This window comes from Muscardinus avellanarius (assembly GCF_963383645.1).
Source record: "Muscardinus avellanarius genome assembly, chromosome: 5".
Lineage (NCBI taxonomy): Eukaryota > Metazoa > Chordata > Mammalia > Rodentia > Gliridae > Muscardinus > Muscardinus avellanarius.
The window spans coordinates 94,432,887-94,454,723 of record NC_137790.1 but is presented as its reverse complement, the minus strand read 5'-3'; the positions used below and the strand labels follow the sequence as shown (position 1 = coordinate 94,454,723).

At 41.7% G+C, this 21,837-nt stretch overlaps 1 protein-coding gene across 1 annotated transcript in view; it reads left to right on the top strand.

Moving 5' to 3' along the window:
* USP13 (ubiquitin specific peptidase 13) overlaps positions 1–21,837 on the top strand; it is a gene marked incomplete at both ends in the record, with an annotated part of 120,219 nt that overhangs the window by 56,554 nt on the left and 41,828 nt on the right. Inside the window, 5 exons of the mRNA XM_080696312.1 lie at positions 5,508–5,602; positions 6,965–7,152; positions 13,267–13,338; positions 14,161–14,254; positions 20,827–20,952. Coding sequence (XP_080552438.1) covers positions 5,508–5,602; positions 6,965–7,152; positions 13,267–13,338; positions 14,161–14,254; positions 20,827–20,952 — 575 coding nt within the window. The remainder of the gene's footprint in view (positions 1–5,507; positions 5,603–6,964; positions 7,153–13,266; positions 13,339–14,160; positions 14,255–20,826; positions 20,953–21,837) is intronic.

Here is a 21,837-nt window from a genome sequence, read left to right as displayed (position 1 = left end):
ACCCAGCTCATTTATAAATTCATTTTTTTTTCCAGTACTGGGGATGGAACCCAAGGGGCATTTTACCTCTGAGCTACACCCCTAGCCCTATTTTTTATTCTTTATTTTGAAATAGGGTCTCACTGAGTTGCAAAGAGCTTCACTAAATAGCTGAGGCTGTCCACAAACCGTGATCCTCCTGTCTCAGCCTCCCAAATGCGGGATTACAAGCGTGTGCCACCACACCCAGCTATTTATGAATTTCGAATGATTGCCAAGTTAAAGGATCATAGTTTATTTTTAGATTTCTTCTGTTACACTCATTAAACTTTGTGTTCAATGAGGTAAGAAATAACTGTAGTATCTGACTTTATATAGTATCATGTTATCTTTGGGCATTTAATGACCAGAGATAGGAAATTTTATTTTCTCAGTGTTTCCAGAGCCTAATAGAAATGTATGTCTCTGAGAGTTTCACTTATTTCAAAATCCTAGGCCAGGGCCAGTTGTGCAATTTTAGTAATTTTTTTTTTTTATTGGTGCACTGTATTCATACATCATAGCGGGATACAAACTTTTGTAGACATACATGCACACATAGCCCAGTCAGCCCCCACCCGATCCCCTCCCCATTCCCTCCCCATCCTTCCTTCCCATGCTTGGCTTAGTGGTTGACATCTAGTACTATAGCAATTTATCCAAAATTAAAAATGATAATTTCACATAACAGTTTCATTTGTCTGATACCAAGCTTTTGATGACTTAAAGATAACATTTCAATATTTCTTTTTGCTTTCTTTCTTACCAGAGAATATTTTTTTTCTATTTTTTTTAGGTGAAACTATCATATATTTATATATTTATTTTTCAGAAAAAAAATCTATCCTAATATGGAATATGGACTCTAGATACCCAAAACGATCTTGAAAAAGAACAAAACTAGAAGATATATATTTTCTGATTTCAAACCATATAAAGCTACAATAATTGAAACAGTGTAGTACTGTTCTAAAGGCAGATATATAAACCATTGGAGTTAAATAAAAGCCTAGAGCTAAATTCTTCCCTATATTGTCAAGTTATTTTTGACAAGGTTTCCACGAACATTTGGTGGTGGAAATAATAATCTTTTAACTAAATATTGTTGAAAAATAATACTTACATGGAAAAGAATAAAATTGGACCCTTACCTAATCCCATATACAAATATTAACTCAAAATAGATAAAAGACCTAAATATAAATCTTAAGACTATAAACTTTTAGAAGAAAATCTGGGTCATAAAACCTCACAACATTGAAATTGGCAGTGATTTCTTGGATATGATTTCAATGGCATAGGCAACAGAAGAGTATACAAACTCCCTAAAAAATAAAAAAAAATATTGTATATCCAAAGACAATGTAAACAGAGTTAAAAGTTACTAATAGAATGGGATAAAATAGGACTTCCGGGAAGAAAGGCAACAAAAACAAAGGTATATTAATATTCCAACTAGACATCCTAAAAATTAACAACAATAAAGGCAAACAATACAATTTAGAGATAGGTAAAAGACTAACATAAATAATGAATCTCCACAGATAACCAATCTTAGTTGTCTGTTGGATGGAAAATCTTGTTTCTCTGGTTCTGGTGTGTGTTACCTAATTCTTCTTTGTAGTTAATCTCTTTGAGTATTTTCTCTAGCGCTGGTTTTGAAGACATAAATTCCTTCAGTTTCTGTTTGTCATGGAAGCTTCTTATTTCTCCATCTAATTTGATAGAAAGTTTTGCTGGGTAGGAAATTTTTGTCTGGAAGTTGTTTTCTTTCAGAGTTTGGAATATGTTACTCCAAGCCCTTCTGGCTCTCATGACTTGGTTTGGGAAGTCTGGAGTGATTCTAATTGGTTTGCCTCTGAATGTCACTTGGCCCTTTGTTTTTGTTGCCTTTAAGATTCTCTGCTTGGCTTCCACATTGGTCATTTTGACAATTATGTGGCGTGGGGATCCTCTTCTCCGATCCTGTCTAAAGGGAGTTCTATAAGTTTCCTGGACCTGTGTATCAACCTCTTGCTCTATGTTTGGAAAATTTTCTGCTATTAGTTCCTTGAAGAGATTGTTGATCCCTTTGGTTTCACTTTCTTTTCCCTCCTCTATTCCAACTATTCTTAGGTTAGCTCTCTTAAAATGGGCCCATATTTCTTCAATGTCAGATTCCTGCTGTCGGATATTTTTTTTCTAGATTAGAAACTATGCGTTCATTTTTGGAATGATCATCTTCTAGAAGCGAGATTCTGTTCTCCATGTGTTCTACTCAGTTGTTCATGCTTTGAATTGAGGCCTTTACTTCATTAATTGCATCCTTTATGTCTCTTTGGCTCTCTCTGAATTCTTTTCGAAACACCTCTATTATTTCTACAGTTATTTTCCTGATTTGATCTTCTAGAAATCTCTGATTTTCTGTTTTATCGGGTTCTGATGTTGTGGGGTTGTGGGCATTCATTGCTCCAGTGTTATTCCTCTTTCCCATGATTTCGGAAGTTTGTGCCTTCTCTGGGTTCTTCCCTTGGGTCATTATGACTTCGCTTAAGGTGCTCTGGATCTCGAGTCTGTAGTATCTCTGACCCCACTACTCCTTTACTGGGTTGTATCACAGAGTCTCCGACCCAGGGAGTCGATAGAGGCTGCTTTAGACTATGGGGGGTGCCAGGTTGCACGTTCTCCTATGGTGTGATATCTTTGCCACCGCCACTCCCCCACTGGGTCAAGTCCCAGGGAGTACAGTGCTGGGATTTCTCCTCTGTGGCCCGCAATTTGACTCACTGTTCTTGAGTTCGCAGATGTAGCTGTACTGGACTCGGTGAATTCACTGCTGCTGCCGCCGGTGGCAATATGGCGCCGCTGCCACGCCCTCGGCCGTGAGACTGGCGTATTTTTTTCTTCTCTGGTTTTGAGTTCCACTCTGAGTCCCTGCAGCGTGTGCTGAGCTCAGCCACTGGGAGCTTTAGATGCTCCCTTTGCCGAAAGATCCCGCCTGGCTGTTCCGCAGCGGCTCAACTCGGCTTGCTGTAGCCGTCTGGTGAATTCGCTGCTGCCGCCGGCAGTATGGCGCTGCTGCCGCGTCCTCGGGCGTGAGGCCGGTGTATCTCCTCTGTGTCTCTGAGCTCTGTTCTCAGTCTGCTTTCTCTCTGGAGCCTGGTGATTTTTTTGTTTCTCTGGTGATGGTGTTTTCTGGCTATGAAAGGCGCTGATTTTGTGGTAATGGAGATTGGTTGTTAGCGGGGCTCTTAAGCCCCGCTTTTCTCGGTCGCCATCTTCCCGGAAGTCATTTTGTTATTTTTTTAATAGATCTTTAGTAGAGGCTTAAAAGTCTTAAGTCTTCAAAACTGTTTCATTAGTGATTAATAACCAAAGTTAAAACTGGAGCCTAGAGAGCACCAGTTTCATCTTCCAGATGACATGTAGTATTTTTCTGTTATTTGTCACAGATTAAAAACCTTGTTGAGCCGTGCGTGGTGGCGCACGCTTGTAATCCCTGCATTCAGGAGGCTGAGACCAGAGGATTGCATTCCCGGACAGCTTCAGCTACTTAGTGAGGCCCTCCGCAACTTAGTGAAACTCTGTTTCAAAATAAAGAATAAAAAATTAGGGCAGGGGGTGTAGTTTGGAGTTTGAATGCTCCTGGGTTCCATCACCAGACCTGCAAAAAATAAATAAATAAAAATAAAAATAAAAACCTTGTTGATGCATTTGTTTCAAGTTAAGTTTAAAGATTTTTTTTGTTTCTCTTAGTTTGCTTTTCTGAATTGGGATGAGGATTTTGTCTGTTTTGGTTTTGAGAACACTGAATTATACAAATATAAATGAGGCTGCCATCTACAAGTTAAAATGGGCCCCTCAGGGAAGAGGAGTAGAAAAGAAAGCTGTACAATGTTTTATATATTAATAATGGAGAGACTGACTTCCTTTGGAGGTGGCTATTCTCTAGGCATCTCATAGGTCAGAGGTCACTGATAGCATCTGTGCGTTACTGTCATCCCCCATCCCCCACATGGTGCTGTTCCAAGGAGCACTAAACTCCTTGGACAGTCTTTTACTGTCCTAAAGAGTGGTATTTTTATTTCTGTTTTTCTTGGTTTTCAAATTTAGGAAGGAAGAAATTGTAGTTTGAGTCTCCATTCCTATGAATGGTGCTTCATCACTGGTATTCTGAGAGATCTTAAGGAATGACGTAGAGGGAAGAAGATGGGCTCCGGAGTCAGACACCAGGGTTCTAGGACACTTGTGGGATTTGAGGAAAAATTATGTAACCTTGATGAGCCCCTTTCCTTTGTGGAAATGAGCCTGAAAATGTCAGTCCCTCTCCCTCATTGCATTGCTGTGAGAGGACAGATAAGGTAGGGATCCCATAAATTTGTAAACAGTAAATAGCTGGGCATGGTGGCTCATGCCTGTAATCCCAGTACTGGGGAAGCAGGACAGAAGGACTGCATTACAGTCTCAGCAACCTAGCAAGATCCTTCAGCAACTTAGTGAGACCCTGTTTCCAATATATATATATATATATATATATATATATATATATATATATATATATATATATATAATCTTGGAAGAGAACACCTCTGGGTTCAATTCCCAGCACCACAAAAATAACAAAACAAAAACAGTAAACAATGCCTCTGAGAGTATTGGTAAAACATTTATTCAAACTGGGGTTTTGGTGGTGGGACCTAGACTCTGCATTTTAAAAGGCACTCATTCACCATGTAGGAGGAGCCAGGCTCAGTCCACAGCATGATGCTGCCAAGTGAGATGTTAGTGTCCTGAGGGCAGAGGCTGCCACCTCAGCACAGAGCTTCCCAGCACCAGTGTGCCAGGGTGCAGAGCCTGGGGTGTCTGGAGCCTACAGAGTTACCCAGGAATAACAGATGCATACCCCGTTCTCATGTGTACGGTGAGGTGTGTGCTCTGGGACCACTGCACAGTCTGCACAGATGTCCCACTAGGTCTCTGTAGATGCAAAGTAGGAGAGAAGGGGTGAGGGGAAGTGGGAGGATAGAGGATCCACAACAGAGGTTTGGTCCCATCAGCCATTCAGCTGCATCTCAGGGCCATGTGTTTTCTGTCCCCATCTATTTTCCCTCCATGACAGATACCAGTCACCCCTCCTCCTTCACCCTGCCCTCTGCTGACCTTGGTGTTATGCTACTGTGGCTTCAGTTAGAAAATTAAATGGTAGGCATTTATATTCATCTTATTCTAAATTATTTTAACTTTGGTATTGTTCTGTTTTTTTATTTTGTTTTAGAAAGCCTTTTTTCCTTAACTTTTTGAAATGTCAAAAGAATTGACTATGTGTGTGCATTTACAAGATATACCTAGTGTTTTTCTTCTTTTTCCTAATCTAGTGATACGAGGTTCCTGTATGTTTTATTCATTGCCAAACCTCAAGCCTGGTGCACACTAGGAGCTCAATAAATATATATTGTCTACCCAGTGACTTGATTACAAATCTCAATTCCTATTTTCTCTCCACTCTCTAGATGTTTACTCTTTCCAGGAAGAGGAACCTGTTTTGGATCCTCATTTGGCCAAGCACTTAGCACATTTTGGAATCGATATGCTTCACATGCACGGGGTGAGGTCTACTTCTGTCTTTAATCTCACCTTATGGGGAAAAGGAGGTGGGTGGGAGGGGGAACTATTTATTGTATATGATTCCTCTAATATAGATCTTTATTTTGTAATTTTTTTTGTGGTACTGGGGTTCCTGGAATTCCTTCTACCTCTGGGCTACACTCCCAGACCTATTTTATATTTTTTTATTTGGAAACAGGGTCTCTTAAACCAGCGCGGCTGGCTTCGAACCTGTGCGATCCTCCTGTCTCCACCTCCCAAGCGCAGGGATGACAAGCGTGCGCCACCACGCCCGGCTTATTTTGTAAATGTTATGTTTTACTTGTTGCCATTTACTTCTTGAAGTTAATTAATTAGCATTTCCTTTGGGTACCAGCTCAGATTTTTTCTTTATATTTTAGTAGAAGTGGCATCTCATCAAAAGCATCATTTTGTTTTTTTTAGAGTTTTCTTGAAAAATGTCTCCTTTGATGGAAAGTTGCACGAATCACTCTTGGTTCATGAAAGGAAAAGGGTATAGGGAGGTGATCTTTAAAATTATCTGTGACCAACATCACTTTTAATTAATTTCAGGAAGGGAAGCAGAGCTCCTGGGGTGATGGAAACAATAAACACACATTCTTGTTGATGGAAAAGCTTTGCTCCATTTAATATTGCATTTTCAAGTTGATGAAACTGTATACTATTTCTCTCTTTCAGGAGCTATATTTAAGTAGCATTTAAGTGCATGTTTTATTCTAGCCCTTTCTCCCAGGCCATCTCTCTCTCTGTGTCCTCTTCTCTTTGTTCTCATGCATACCTGCCTCTTAACTTGTTTTTCTCTGCTCTTTGCTAACCTCCCTCTTTCAAGGTGCTCCTAGCCCCTGGTTTATTGTACACCCCTCCTTTCCCTGCTCTTAACTCTTTGCTGTGCTGCACTGCACCTTCCCTGAGTCTTCTTGCTTCTTAATTCTCATCTTTCATCGACCTATCTCTTTCCTTCTCACTTTTTCTCTTTTAAAAATCTTTTTCATTTTTATAATGGCAACATACACATAACATAAAACCTATTATATTTATTTTTAAATTGGTGCATTGTAATTAAACATAGGTTTAGAGTGACAAATACATACATATAAGCAGCATTTATTGTGGGAATATTTTAGTCATTTTTAAGTTTACAGTTCTATAGCATTAACTACATATTCACATCATTGTACAGATATCCCCATCTCGTCCTGTCTCCTAACTATGTTGTTTATTTTTCCATGTAATTGGGGGAATGGCAAAAATATCCATTGATGTTAGAAATAATTCATGAGACATAACTCTTTGAATGAATATCTCCCTTAAATGTTGTTTTTCGTCAATGACTTTGCCCCAGACAGAGAACGGGCTTCGGGACAATGACATCAAGCCAAGGGTCAGTGAGTGGGAAGTGATCCAGGAGTCGGGGACGAAGCTGAAGCCCATGTATGGTCCCGGGTACACGGGTCTGAAGAACCTGGGCAATAGCTGCTATCTCAGTTCGGTCATGCAGGCCATCTTCAGCATCCCGGAATTCCAGAGAGCGTAAGTGCATCCAGCTGCAGTTGGCAGGCCGTGTGTTGCAGCCCTCCAGGTCCTGTCCTGTTGGTGCGCCCATCCTCAGTACTACACTTCACCACTGCCTCCATGGCGTGGATCCTCCTCCTGAGTCTGGGTGAGAACACAAACCAAGGTTTATGGGATCAGGTGAGATAAGGGGAACTTTGGAAACTAAAAATCATCCTACGAGGGTTTGTTATATTAATTATGGCTTTTGCTTTTTTAAATTTATTTTATTTTTTTGTGGGTCTGGGGATGGAACCCAGAGGCATTTGACCTCTGAGCTACACCTCTTGCCCTTTTTTTATTCTTTATTTTGAAACAGGGTCTCACTAAGTTCTGGAGGGCCTCACTAAGTAGCTGAGGCTGTCCATGAACCATGATCCTCCGGTCTCAGCCTCCCAAATGCTGGGATTACAAGCGTGCGCCACTACACCCGGCTGGCTTTTGCTTTTAAACAGTTATGCCATGTGCCAAGCCTTCTCAGCAAAGCTGCCAAATCCCTCCTATAGCTGTGCTGGGAGATAGTCAGTGACTTGATTGTCTAATGTCTCCCTTCTGGGGAAGGAGAGTTTCTTAAGGGATTTAGATTTTCATTTTTTGCTACTCAACATGGTTTAGACTTCTGCTGTCCTGTGGATTGCTGGATCTGTGTCTGCAATAAGTGTGGAAACTTAGACATTTCTATAGTTATTTGACCTTGCCGTGTCTTACAGGTGGCATTTCACTTTTCTGATAATTTGTTTTGATGGTATTTTTAAAGATATCATCTGTCCAAGTTGGAAAAGGCTGGCCCTTTACCAACAATTTGGGAGGCACTGATTTTGGGTGCTCCCTGCCTGCATGTACTGGGCTGCCTTTCTCTTCCATAACTGGTGGCCCAGTCGCTGTCTACTGCCTTCTTCCTGGGTTGTGTGTGGGACAGGAAGCCATATAGCCAGGAGCCACAGCTGGTGCACCTGTGGTCTGCCACTGCCTAAGTTTAGAAAAGTATCTCTTGTGTGTCCCAGAGTGGACAGTTTCCTCTATGGCTCAAATGTGGAAGAGGTCACTTGTGAGCCACATAGATTGACAGGCATTCAGCGTCCTAAAAATAGCATGGCAATGTTTTACCCACCTGGAGGTGAGTTCTCAATGGACTTAATCATGGTTAATCAAAATGATATCAAACAATCTTTTCTTTCCTCTCTCAGTACTTGAAAATTTAACCTCTTTTGTCATTTTCTGGTTTTAAATATGTGTGGTCAGTTTTCTCCATCCAATTTCCATTGTTTCATTCAACAAATAGAGTGAATTCTGTTCTGTTCAGAAGTGTGCTGGGCATGTATGTGGGTCACTAGGAAACAAAAAGACATGTTATCAGCCCCCAGAAAAGGCACAAGGAAACAGACATCAAATAAACAATTATAAGAACTACTGCATGGGAGCTGGTGTGGTGCACACACCTGTAACTTCAGTACTTGGGAGACTGAGACAGGAGGATCACTGGCTGGAGGCCAGCTTCAGCAACTTATTGAGAACCTCCATAAATTAGTGAGATTCTGGTTCCAAAAATAAATAAATAAGTAAATAAATAAAATTGGGCTTGGAGTGTAGCTCAGATGTAGAATACCCCTGGATTCAATTCATAGTACCACCATCACCGTCACCCATCACCACTCTACAACAGAAAGTATAAACGTGATAAAGGAAAAGGAAAAGGGAAGTAGGTTGTCAGAAAGGAACCTTTAAAAAGCCAGGTGTGGTGGCTCACGCTTGTAATTCAGCAATTGGAAGGCTGAGACAGGAAGATCTGGGTTCGTGGCCAGCCTCAGCTACTTAGTGAGGCCCTCTGCAACTCAGTGAGACCCTGTTTCAAAATAAAGAATAAAAAATAGAGCTAGGGTGTCTTTTGGAGGCAGATTGCCCCTGGGTCTCATCCTCAGTACAGTTAAAAAAAAAAAAAAAGGAGAAAGGATCCTTTAAAGAGGAGACACCCCTCTGACAGATGTGTGGGAGGAATGGCATAGAGGATTTTGGACAGAAGAATAGCACATTGGAAGCTCTGCTATGGGAAAACCTTTTCAAAGGTGAGCATTGTGTGTCATATTATTTGTGTAAATTATTACCCATGGCTCATTTATTTTATTATCATTTGATTGAGGAATAATGAAACGCCATCTTACATGATTCATGTTCCAAAATCTTTTTGAAAATGTTGAAGGAACCGGGTGTAGTGGCTCATGGTTGTAATCCTAGCATTTGGGAGGCTGAGACAGGAGGATTGTGGTTTGTGGACAGCCTCAGCTACTTAGTGAGGCCCTTTGCAACTCAGTGAGACCCTGTTTCAAAATAAAGAATAAACAAATAGGGCTGAAGGGCTGAGGATGTAGCTCAAAGGTAAACTACCCCTGGGTTCTATCCCCAGTACTGCCAAAAACAAAACAAAAAAAGTTGAAGGAATGTCCCTCTGGTAGGTGTTGTATAATTGTTATTTCTTTAAAGCTACAATAGAATAAACTTACATTTTTTTCTTACAGAGTCCAACAACATTTTTAGTGCTTTACAATCTGCAATTAAAGAAATCCCACACACTAATTTTTAACAAAGAATTAGCTTCCTGAATTTTTCTTTTATGAAAAATGTACCCCCGGGCTATATTTTGAATTTAAGATTTGAATCTCTCCAGAGTCTTGCTTTAAGAATTTTTATTTATATCATGTCCTATTTTGAACACAAATAGCTTATAACTCACACTCACACTCCTCCTCATTCTTTTCATTCTTTGCCTAAATATCCCTAGACTGGAATGCTTACTCTTCACAGTCCTTCCCTGGCAGCCCAGTTCAGTGGACTTGAGTCCAGAGCAGCTCTTCATTTTGTAAATGGAAAGAGTGACTCACAGAAAGATTAGTTGACTTATGAACACCACGGCATAATTCAGAAATGTCAGCCTGATTCCTTGATACGCTCTCTGCCACTCGTACCCAGTCTACATTTTAAAATAATTCTCACCGAGGAGCAAATCTGGATAAATTCATGTGCAAACTGAGCAAGTCAACCAAATTAGCATATAGATAAACTATATCTTTTTCTTTGAGGACCATTGGATTATAAACTAAAAGTGTAAAAACATTTTAAAACTTAGCTAGCATTACTTATAGCTAATTTTTTCTAATAGCATTACTTCCAGCTAATTTTGAATTAAAGAAAGCAGCATGTTAATTGAATTTTGTGGAAATGGAGGATATTCCTCATCAATTAAAGGAGTAAAAGCTGATGGTAAAATGGACTTTTCAGCCATCAAAGATTCACCTTCTGTGATTCCACTTTTCTCTACCAGTCTTGCCTTAAGCACAAACCTTTTCACTGTTGCTCATATTCATGGTGTTTTGTCTTGTCAGGTTTTGAGATGTGATGAAAATTTATCATATACAAGCCAATGAGTTGGTCCTGTGCATTATAAAGAATTTATCAGTATGACCTTTTCCTCTAAATAGTTCAGTTCAAAAGTTTGGTATGTCTGTTCTTTGGCTCTCCGTCCTTTGAGAATTTCTAGATGAAATTGTTGCCCTAGTAACATTTAAAAGTCATTTGAATGGACTGGCCCAGAGAAGCATGGTCTGTTAACTTTGATGTAGATATATAATCTGGGAAGTCAAGTCTGAGTTTGTGGACAGGAGGTGTCTAGTTATTTCTAATAGTTGAGAGATTCAATTAGAGGTAAATGCTAACTTCTAGTGTGTCACAGCTCTCTGCTAGAGGTTCATTATGGTAATGCCTGTTAATAAGGGTTTTTTGTGTGAATGTGATAAAATACCTGAGATAATCAACTTCAAAAAGAAGAAAGATTTACTTTGGTCAGAGTTTTGGTGAATTCAGCCTTGACCAATTGGCATCGTTGCTTTGGTCTTATGGCAGCACAGTGTATCATGGTGGGAGCATATAGCAGAGGAGGCTCATTTACCTCATATCTATATCTTTCTATATCTATCTATAGGAAGTGGGGGGAGACTCCACAATCTCCTTTGAGGGCATGCTGCCTCAGTGTCCTTACTCCTTCTCAGCAGGCCCCACCTCTTAATGGTTCCACTGTCCTCCATAGCACCGTGAGTCGGGAACCCAGCCTTTGAGACATGGTTTTTGGTGGGGGAGACCATATTCAAACCACAGCAATAACTTTTTTGTTTGGTTATTGGAAGTTGGTTATGTGATTACATGATGCAAATGTATTTATTCAGCAAATAGGCGTTGAATACTTTTTTCATGTCAGATGCTATTCTAATGTGCTAGATACAGTGATTTAGATGAATGTCTCTACCTTCATAGATTGCATTCTATTATGTAATCTTTAGACATCATAAAGTAGATAAATTGTATAATTGAAAATAGTGATGCATATAAGAAACTAGGAAGGAAGTCATCCAGGGTTAGGTGACTTTCAACAGATAAGCAGGAGCTACCAAGCAAACATCTGTGGAGAGCGTGTCTCAGGAGAGACTGAAGATGGTGTGGTCTTGAAACAGGAGTGATCCTGGCATGCCCTAGGGGAGCAGAAGGGTCATATGGCCAGGGCATCTTGGGCAGGGGAAGAGTGGTGGCAGATGATGTCAGAGAAGCGGGCAGAGTAGGATGCATGAAAGGCCAGAGAAAGGAATCTGTTTCTGGATTTCTAGAACTTTCATTCAGAGCCTGAAGGGGGAAAGAGCAGCACAAAGTATGAAATAGGAGATGAACTGAGGAAGTAAAAGCAGTGATTATGCACTAAGGTTCTAGATCAGTGTTGAGGTTAGCATCACTCTGTCAGCATGAGCTAGTCAGAAGGAGGGGAAGGTGTGGACCGCTCAAGGGAGAGGGCACAGGCAGGCAGGCACAGTCGACAGTGTTGCAGAGCCCAGCTTTGAGGTCAGGCTGACCTCCAAAAGCAACTTTAGAAGCTGCCTAATGGATTTTTATTCTGATTTCTCATCTCCTAAATGGGATAATGGTAATAATAATTCTTTCCTCATAGTGCTGTGATGAAACTAAGTAGTTAATATAGGAAGCCCTCAGGAAATTGTACCTGTGCCTTCCAGTACTAGTATTAGTCATTTTGAGATGATTGGAACAATTCCTACTGTTAAAGAAAATATTATCCAAATACTTACCAAGATGGTAAGGCAGAGTTTATTCAGAAGGAGTCCTGGCCCACTGCCATGAAGTCTTGCAGTGAGTTAGAGAGACTGGACTCAACTCTAGCTCCAGTGGGGACGAGTAGGTAGGGATTTATAACCAAGGAGCAGGGTGAAGGCCAGTGGATGGAGCATCACGAAGAGGAAACATGAGGGATAAGGGCTCCTGGATCAACTGTCTTGATGGTATTATTGTCAAAGGTGGCTAAGGTGGTTAGATACTAAGGGTGGAGGTTTCCTCTAAACTGACTTGGCAGGATCCTACAGATTCTACCAGACAAAGAGGATATGCTCTAGGTTGGGCCTGGCCAGGCAGAAGATGCAGAAGAGATAGACTAAAGTTTGGTCTAAGAAATGACTTGCTACTAACCACACTGTTTTTGACGTGACTGTGATGGCATAGCCAGTGGTTCTTAACATTGGTGACATTCTGAGTCCCAAGTCTCTCTCTCAAATGAGGAAATCAGAATCCCTGGGGACAGCTCTGGCTTTGGTAATTTTTAAATAAACTCTTGGATCTGGGTGCAGTAGTGCATATCTGTAATCCCGGTGCTTGGGAGGCTGAGATAGGAGGATCTCAATTCAAGGCCAGCCGCAGCGACTTAGTGAGAACTTGTTTCAAGGTAAAATAGGGCTGGTGATATAGCTCAGTGGTAGACCATCTCTGGGTTCAGTCCCCAGCACCACAAAATCAAGACAAAGAAGCAAATAAGCAACTCTTTAGGTGACTCTAATTGCACTTGAGGCTGAGACCCACTGATAGAAATGCTTCAATGAGAGCTTCATGAGTTTGGCTATGGAGAGATCTCAGAAAAACTTTTCCTCAGGCAGACAGTTTGGTTTTGAGGTTTTGATAGAAAGTCATGAAGGTCTTCGTGAGATGATGACTAGTGTTTGTTGCGTTCTTCTTTCAGTTCCTAAGTTGTGACTGTTGCCTCTCATTTCTTAGGTATGTAGGAAACCTTCCGAGAATATTTGACTACTCACCTTTAGATCCGACACAAGACTTCAACACTCAGATGTAAGTTCCAGATTATGTTATTTTACAATAAATACCCAGGGGCGTGTTCATAGTGGTTATTGCTGGGTTGCAAAGTTAAAGATGATTCTTTTTTCTTCTTTATTTCCTATACTTTTTAAGTGTTCTAAAATGATCATGTGATCCCAGCACTTGGGAGGCTGAGACAGGAGGATCACACAAGTTCGAACCCAGCCTCAGCTACGTAATAAGGCTCTCAGCTACTTAGTGAGACCCTGTTTCCAAATAAAATATAAAATAGGTCTGGGAGTATAGCCCGGAGGTATAAGAGCCTCTATGTTCCACCCCCAGTACCACTAAATAAATAAATAAATAAATAAATAAATAAATAAAATGACCCATGTGAGCTGGATGTGGTGGTGCATGCTTTAATCCCAGTACTTGGGAAGCTGAGACAGGGGAATCACAGGTTTGCGATCAGCCTCAGCTACTTAGAGAGGCCCTCTGCAACTTAGTGAGACCCTGTTTCAAAATAAAGAATAAAAAAATAGGCCTGGGAGTATAGCTTAGAGGTACAATGGCCCTGGGTTCAATCCCTAGTACTGCAAAAAAAGAAAAAAAAATCATATGTTACCTTTATAAGAAGAATGAAATTCGTAGAGCTATTTATTAAGTACTAAGGAAAAACTGAAAACATAACCAGGATCAAGGAGAATCAAATAAATAAGTCATTTGAGAGTAATTCAGGTAAAATAAAACACTACATCTCAAAGCAGCTGTATTTATTGCAATTCACAGATAACGTTAATATGTCTTTGGGTAGACAACAATATTCTCTTTGTTTTGTGTCTCCTTCCTGGGCAGGACTAAGTTAGGACACGGCCTTCTCTCAGGCCAGTATTCGAAGCCTCCGGTGAAATCTGAGCTCATTGAGCAGGTGATGAAGGACGAGCACAAGGTAGGTGTCTCAGGACGTGCCACTTTGATGCCTAGGAGGAGGGTTGTTTACCAGCCAAAGTGTGGGTTTCTTGTGCTTTGACAAATGGTGCCATACATTTAGTGAGCAGTCAGAATAGCTCCATCTCATTTCAGAGTGAGCGGTACCTGTCTGTGTGATTTAAAAAATTGTGATAGCTCAGCTGGGTGTGGCGGGCCTGTAATACCAGTACCTGGAAGGCTGAGACCGGAGGCTCACAGGTTTGAGGACAGCACACAATAACTTAGTGAGACCTTGCTTCAAAATTAAAAAAAAAAAAAAATAGGAAAGGACTGTGAGTGTAGCTTAGACACATAATTGCTGGTCTCAGCTTCTTATCAACATGAGGTGACCAGTGTGCTACTCTGAGCTCTCAACATAAGTACTTTATTTTAATTAAACTCTATTTTTCTAGTTTGAGCAAATGTGATTTTTCTAATTTATTTTTTGAAAAACTTTTTTAGGTACTGAGGGTTGAATCCAAAGGCATTCTACCATGAGTTACATCCTAGTCCTGTTTTTATTATTTATTTTGAAACAGGGTTTCACTAAGTTGCAGAAGGCCTCACTAAGTAGCTAAGGCTAGCTGTGAACCTGCCACCCCCCTGTCTCAGCCTCTCAAGTACTGGGATTACAAGCGTGCACCACCACGCCCCACTTACCTTTTGAAATATGAATAACTTGGGAGGTTTGGGGTTTGGACCTGGGATATGAACTAGTGGTCCAAGGTTTTAAGGTTTAAGGATAAAAGTTTAAATCTGCAGGCTTCACATGCCTGTGTTTTAGGGACGGCTGAAATGTGTCTCTCTTTTTTTATTCCTGTGGTCTTAAAGTTTCTGTGCAAATGATCTAATGTGCTGAGTGCCTCAATCTCAGTCTTGCTGCTTGCTTATTAAGTGAAGCATTAGGCTCAGGGGATGTGAGTGAACAGTGTCAGGCTGTCTGCCTGGTGTACTACGTTAAACAGAAAGTCTGGGTAAGCATGTGGGAGAGATTCTGAACACCGCAGTCCTCTAATTTTAGCTGATCTGTTTTGCAATTGCTGATGGAGAAAGTAAGTACAGTATCCTATTAATACTCCAGGTTCCCTAGGCAGTTGCTATTTTGGAGAATATTCGGGCCTCCCCATTATAAAGTGAGTCAGAACTAGCCACCACTGCAAGTGTCGCAAGAGCCATCTCACAAGTGAGAGAGCATGGCTCCTGAGGACAGGTCTGCCTCATGGTCAGTTAGGGCCTTTCTGTCTCATCTGTGTGTTAGGCCCAGAGGGACACTCAGGTGATGTCACAGACCCACCGTCAAGGAGGAAAAATGCTTTCTTTAACTCAGTTATTTGGTTCTTATTTTGGCCTTTAAAGAGCTGTTTTTTGCAGAGCCTGATCTTTTTTTCCTAAGGAATTTGCATATATACTTAAAAATACGGAGCAAAGTATAATGAGTCTCCATGGATCTACTGAGTCACTTCAGTAATTCAGTAACTGCAGGACTGGCCATTGTGCCAGGCTGGCTCCATCAACCTCTCTAAATTCTTTCCTTTGCTCCTTCCATTTATTCTCTTCCTTTTCTGCAGTAATTTAACACAAAATCTGAATATTCTCCTCTTCACCTGCAAATATTTAGTGTGCAACTATAGCTATAGTGTCTTCTTTTTTCATTAGTCATTAGTATCATGCTAAAAGTCCTTTACAGTAGTGGTATAGCTGGGTTGTAAGGTGTGTTCATTCCCAGTTTTCTAAGGAATCTCCACACTGTAACATATGCATACCCATGTTCATAGCAGCACAATTTGCAATAGCCAAAATATGGAACCAACCTAGGTGTCCATCAACAGATGAATGGATCACAAAATTATGGGAAATACACACAATAGAATTCTACTCATCAATAAAGAAGAGCAACATTATGCCATTCGTAAAAAGATGAAAAGACGCGGAGAACAGTATGCTAAGTGAGATCAGCCAAGCACAGAAAGAGAAGGGACATATGTTTTCTGTAATATGCTTGAGCTAGGGAGTATTAGGGATACCAGAGGGACTCCAGATAATGGAGGGGAAACCTCAGCCAAGCCAGGGAGCAAGGGTAGGGGAGGAAGAAGGCTGAGGTTTATTAATGGAAATGCTACATGCAACTATGTGTGTATATGTGAATATAACATTGTTAACCTGGACACTCAGTTTCGGGAGTGAAGGAAGTGGGGGGAGATCACCAAGTACTGGGTGAATATATGCAATTGTCAACATGTTCTACATTATGTTGTGAGACTATAGTGCACTAATAAAAATATATAAACAGTCCTTTACAGTGTTAAAGCATACCAACAAAATTAACTATTCCTTTCCTTAGTATCATCTAATACCCAGTCCATTATATGATTAGTATCATCAACATACAGTTTTTTTTTTTTTCTGTAATGTTAAAGATATCTTTCCAAAGACCCCTTCCTATTCTTTTTATGAGCTCTTGATTTGTTGAAGGAGCTGGGTCATTTGCCCTAAGATTTCTCTAAAGATTGTTCTCTTGAGGCACTGCTGTACCTGTTTCTTATCAGCTGGTGATTAGATTCTGGAGATATGGCTAGATTAGGGCTCACCATTTCTGGAGCCCTAATTTAGTATCTACATGTGAATTGAACATAGTAGTAATTGAGCACAGGGAGGTTTAGGACCTCCCCTCAGAGATCTGAGATACAGAGGGATTGGGGCTCAGGTGTAGGCAGCTGCAGCCACCTGATGAACAAGGTATTAAGCACGTAGCAGCCGAGTTTGAGCTCAAATGTTCAAACCCAGCTCTGACCTCCAGGAGCTGGTCTGTAGTATAACAAAGAAAGCGAGAGATGGCATCTCTCTGGTTAGGCAGCTCTTCAAATAACTTCAGGGTGATCAACAGTTCTTAGGCAATAGCTTGACTGTTGAACCAAGGATTAAGAAAGGTCAGTGGAGGAAGACTGACAAAATAGAATGAGCATTGAGGGAAGATACATAGGAGGGGGATGAATGAAACTGGGTCGCAGTCCAAGTGCGGGGCCAAGTGCCTGGTCTTTGTCATCATGGTCTCTACTGAGATTTCTTCTCCCAGTTGTCCCACCACATGCTGGCATGGAGCAAGGGTCAGACTTCAGAGTTTACTGAGTTGTTGAATTTCCCAAAGCAGCTGCTTCCTCTTGTCTGTGTTTGAGACTAGCAGCCTCACCAAACTCCAGTCACAGCTTGTAAGAAATAATGCCTTCAGCAGCAGGTGGCGAATGCATGCTCATGTGAAAGTGTAAACAGAAAGGACAAATGTGCAAATAGCTTTATTCCAAGTGCTGCTTTCAAACTGATTGGAGTAGAGAAACAGTTGCAGGCCTGGCCTGGGATGTTGGCTCTGGAGGTATGTGGGGTTGAGGAAGGTTTGCTCAAGACGTAGTCTTCTCTTTTTGGTAGCCAGGAGGATGGAAGCAGTGATGAGATGGAGGCACAGGTGTTTCAAAACAGCATTAGGACTAGAGAGAGAGGGACTTTTTAAAAAATCTATGTTACCTGGATCTATATATTAATACCCCCCCATGCCTCTCCCTCTGTCCAGTAGAGATAATAATCATCATTATCTCATGGAGTTGGGTGAGTGAAGCAAAATACAGATATAAAGTGTTCAGAACTGTGCCTGGCCAGGCATGGTGGTACTTACCTGTAATTCCAGTACTTGGGAGGCTAAGACAGTAAGATCACAGGTTCCAGGCCAGCCTCAGCAACTTAGCAAGACCCTGTTTAAAAATAGATCATAAAAGGGGTTGAGGTTGGAGGTTGGAGGGTGAATGTTCCTGGGTTCAGTCCCCAGTACTAATACACATGTACACACACACACACACACACACACACACACAAACCCAATAAAACCAACAAACAAAACTAACTGCCTAGACCTTGGTACTTCCTAAGTATTTTTCTATGCACCAAGAACAGTGTTAACCACATTACAGCATTATTACTGTTTGTTTGTATCAGCTGATACTATGTAGCTAAACATTAGAATTGTAGTAATAAAAGTTAAAACTTTTATGTAGTTTTCAGGAAGTGTATGTACAGGTAGTAAAATTAATTAGGTTGGAGGTAAATTGGTCTTCATCTAGCACTGGAAGCACATCTGAATCCATGTTTAAGTATGTAAGCTTATAATTTATGTATAGGTTCTAAGTCCTCAGATATCTAAACACTGGCACTTTGGGGGAATTCTTTTTATTTTTTATTTTATTTTTTAAAAAATTTTTTCTTTATTGAACATAAGTGGTATACATTTAAATTATACTTAGTGCCCTCTCCCCCCGTCCCCTGTTTTCCCTTCCCCCCTCCCACCAATGGTTGTCCAGGTTAACCATGCCATAGTCATAATTTTATACATATTCGGATGTAGACCCTCATTAATCAAGATCAGCCTTCCTCCTCTCCTATCTTTCTATTCAAACTTTGCTGTTATTTCCCCTCCATTACCTGGAGTACCACTGGTATCCTCTATGTTCCCTAGTTTGGGCATATTAGAGGGAACATATGTACCTTCTCCTTCTGTGTTTGGCTGATCTCACTTAACATAATGCTCTCCAGGACTTTCCATCTTCTTGCAAATGATATGATTTTGTTCTTTTTTAATGGCTGAGTAGAATTCCATTGTGTGTATTTCCCAGAGTTTTGCAATCCATTCGTCTGTTGATGGATACCTGGGTTGGTTCCATATTTTGGCTTTTACAAATTGTGCTGCTATGAACATAGGTATGCATATGTTGCTATAGTTCTCTGAATTCAACCCTTTTGGAAAAATACCCAGGAGTGGTAGAGCTGGATCATATGGTGGATCTATTCCCACCTTTCTTAGGAGTCTCCACACAGATCTCCATAGTGGCTGAACTAGTTTGCACTCCCACCAACATTGTAAAAGAGTTCTTCTTTCCCCACATCCTCGCCATCATTTTTTGTTGTTTGATTTCTTTATGCTTGCCACTCTGACTGGGGTTAGATGGAATCTCAGGGTAGTTTTCTCTAAGGGATATTAACACTGTTTCAGATCCTTAGTAGTATTCTTTAATATTTACTGTAGATACATGCATATGTCTCTCATATATATGTTTAAACTTCCAAAGGGCAGAATCCCCAGTAGTACTCTACACAAAATACATGGTCAGTGAGTATGACTCGAATAGCCATTGGATCTGACCTAGAAACAATTGCGTAGAAGATGAGCATTGGAGAGATGCTGTATGTGAGTTGCTTTTTAGCCATAGAGAGATTAATAAAGGAGCTTTTTCATCATCCACTGATTCCAACTACATTTCTGCCTCCTCATCCCCATTTCCCTTGCACCACCTCAGGGATCTTATAAGGACCTTTCTCTGATGTCTTGCCCTGCTGACTCCTGCAGCCTTCCACGCCGGGTCCTTCCTGCCCTGAGCCTTTTTGGTTGGCTGGCAGACAGCCAAGGTCCTTTCTGCTAGGACTTTTGCAGATGGGGACTGGATGCCTTTGGAGCTACTCTCTTAGCCCCTGGGTAAATTCAGCATCCTTGTCCTGCCAGAGTTGTCCCTGCTGGCTGCTCCAGTATCCCACACTGCTTTTGTGGCAGCTGCAGGCAGTTGGCTGCTTCTCTAGGTGAGGGCAAGCCCCAGAAGCTCCTGGGAGCTCCTTGTGTGCTGCTCCAGAAATCATGCAGGGTGGGCTCAATAGCACAAGTAATCTCTGTACGGGTTCACAGGGCCATGCAATGCCATTTTCTTTTTCTTTTTTCTCCTCCTCCTCCTCGTCCTCCTCCTTCTCCTTCTCCTCCTCCTCCTCCTCCTCCTCCTCCTCCTCCTCCTCCTCCTCTTCCTTCTCCTCCTCCTCCTCTTCCTCCTCTTCCTCTTCCTCCTCCTCCTCCTCCTCCTCCTCCTCCTCCTCCTCCTCCTCCTCCTCCTCCTTCTTCTTCTTCTTCTTCTTTTTTTGGTTCACTAGAAATTGAAGCCAGGGACATTCTACCTCTGAGTGATACCCTCAACCTTTTCTGTTTTTTCTTTTGAAACAGGGTCTAGGTTGCTGAGGCTGGCTTCAAATCTGCAATGCGCTTGTCTCAGCCTCTCAAGTACTGAGATTACAGGGTGGGCCTCTGTGCCTGGCTGCCATTTTCCTTTCTTGTGAGCACCTTAATCTTTCCAAGGGTTGTCTTTTGTGCTCTGAGGGATCCAAGAAGCGGTGCTGCAGAGTGCGCCTCTCCTTTAACTTAAGGCCCATCCTCCTTAAGGTGTCTTGGTCCGGCTTTGAATGGGGTAAGAGGGACCAGTTCTGGGTGGCCTGTTCTGTGCCTGTCTTTCCAAGTGGGGTACTTATCACCCTCTGGCCTTGGTTTTGAGTCCATCCTGTTCTCACGAGGTTGCAGTGCCAGCCAGGAACAGAATAAACAACCCATGAATGTTAGCTGTTTCCTTACTTATCTTTTCTGGGCTTCGGTGTTTTCATCTGAGAAAGAGGGTTTTATAGTGTGCCCTGCTCTGCCTGCCGCTGAGGGCTGTCAGTGTATATGAAAGTTTGAAAGTTGATTTTCTCATTCTACTTTAGACTCAACAGAATGGCATTTCTCCACGCATGTTCAAAGCCTTCGTCAGCAAGAGCCACCCGGAGTTCTCCTCCAACAGACAGCAGGATGCCCAGGAGTTCTTCTTGCACTTGGTGAATCTGGTAGAGGTAAGTCTTCAAAAACTCAGAGGGGCTGTGCGCTGGGCCCTCAGTGCCATCCAGGCTGGCTGGGCCAGGACGCTGCCTCACCTTGGCCTCACGCTCGTGCCTCTCCGTGTTCTGTGCCCCATCTGCTTGCTGCGTGTCCTCCTGCCCTGGTTCCACATGCAGGTGGATCTGTGTGCTTCTTGTTGGGCATGTTGTAGGAGTGTCAGTTCATTTACCCGGTGTTTTGGGCTCTGAACAAAATCCCCGGAAAGCCCTGAGTGGTATTTTGCTCCCCAAAGAATCAAATCACATCAAATGCTGTAGTTTTTATTTATTTTATTTTTTATTTTTTGGTGGTACTGGAGGTGGAACCCAGAGGCTTTCTACCTCTGGGCTATACTCTCAGACCCATTTTTATATTTTATTTGGAAACAGGGTCTCACTAAGTTGCCGAGAGCCTCACTAAGTAGCTGAGGCTGGCTTCGAACCTGCGCGATCCTCCTGTCTCAGCCTCCCAAATGCGGGGATTACAAGCGTGCACCACCACGCCTGGCCTAAATGCTGTAGTTTTTAAAAGCCACCAAGCCGGGCATGGTGGCACACGCTTATAATCCCCATGCTTGGGAGGTGGAGTCAGGAGTATCGCGCTGGTTTGGAGCCAGCCTCACTGGCTTAAGAGACCCTGTTTCCAAATAAAAAAAAGTATAAAATAGGTCTGGGAGTGTAGCCCGGAGGTAGAAGGGCTTCCAGGAACCCCAGTACCACCAAAAAATAAAAAATAAAAGCCACCAAAAAATTCTGAGTAAAGACATTTTCTCTTCTTAAAAATGACTCTTTTTTCATTACTTTTTCTAATTACACAGTGTTCTTTGTGGAAAAGGTAGAAAACTCAAAGGAGAAAAACAA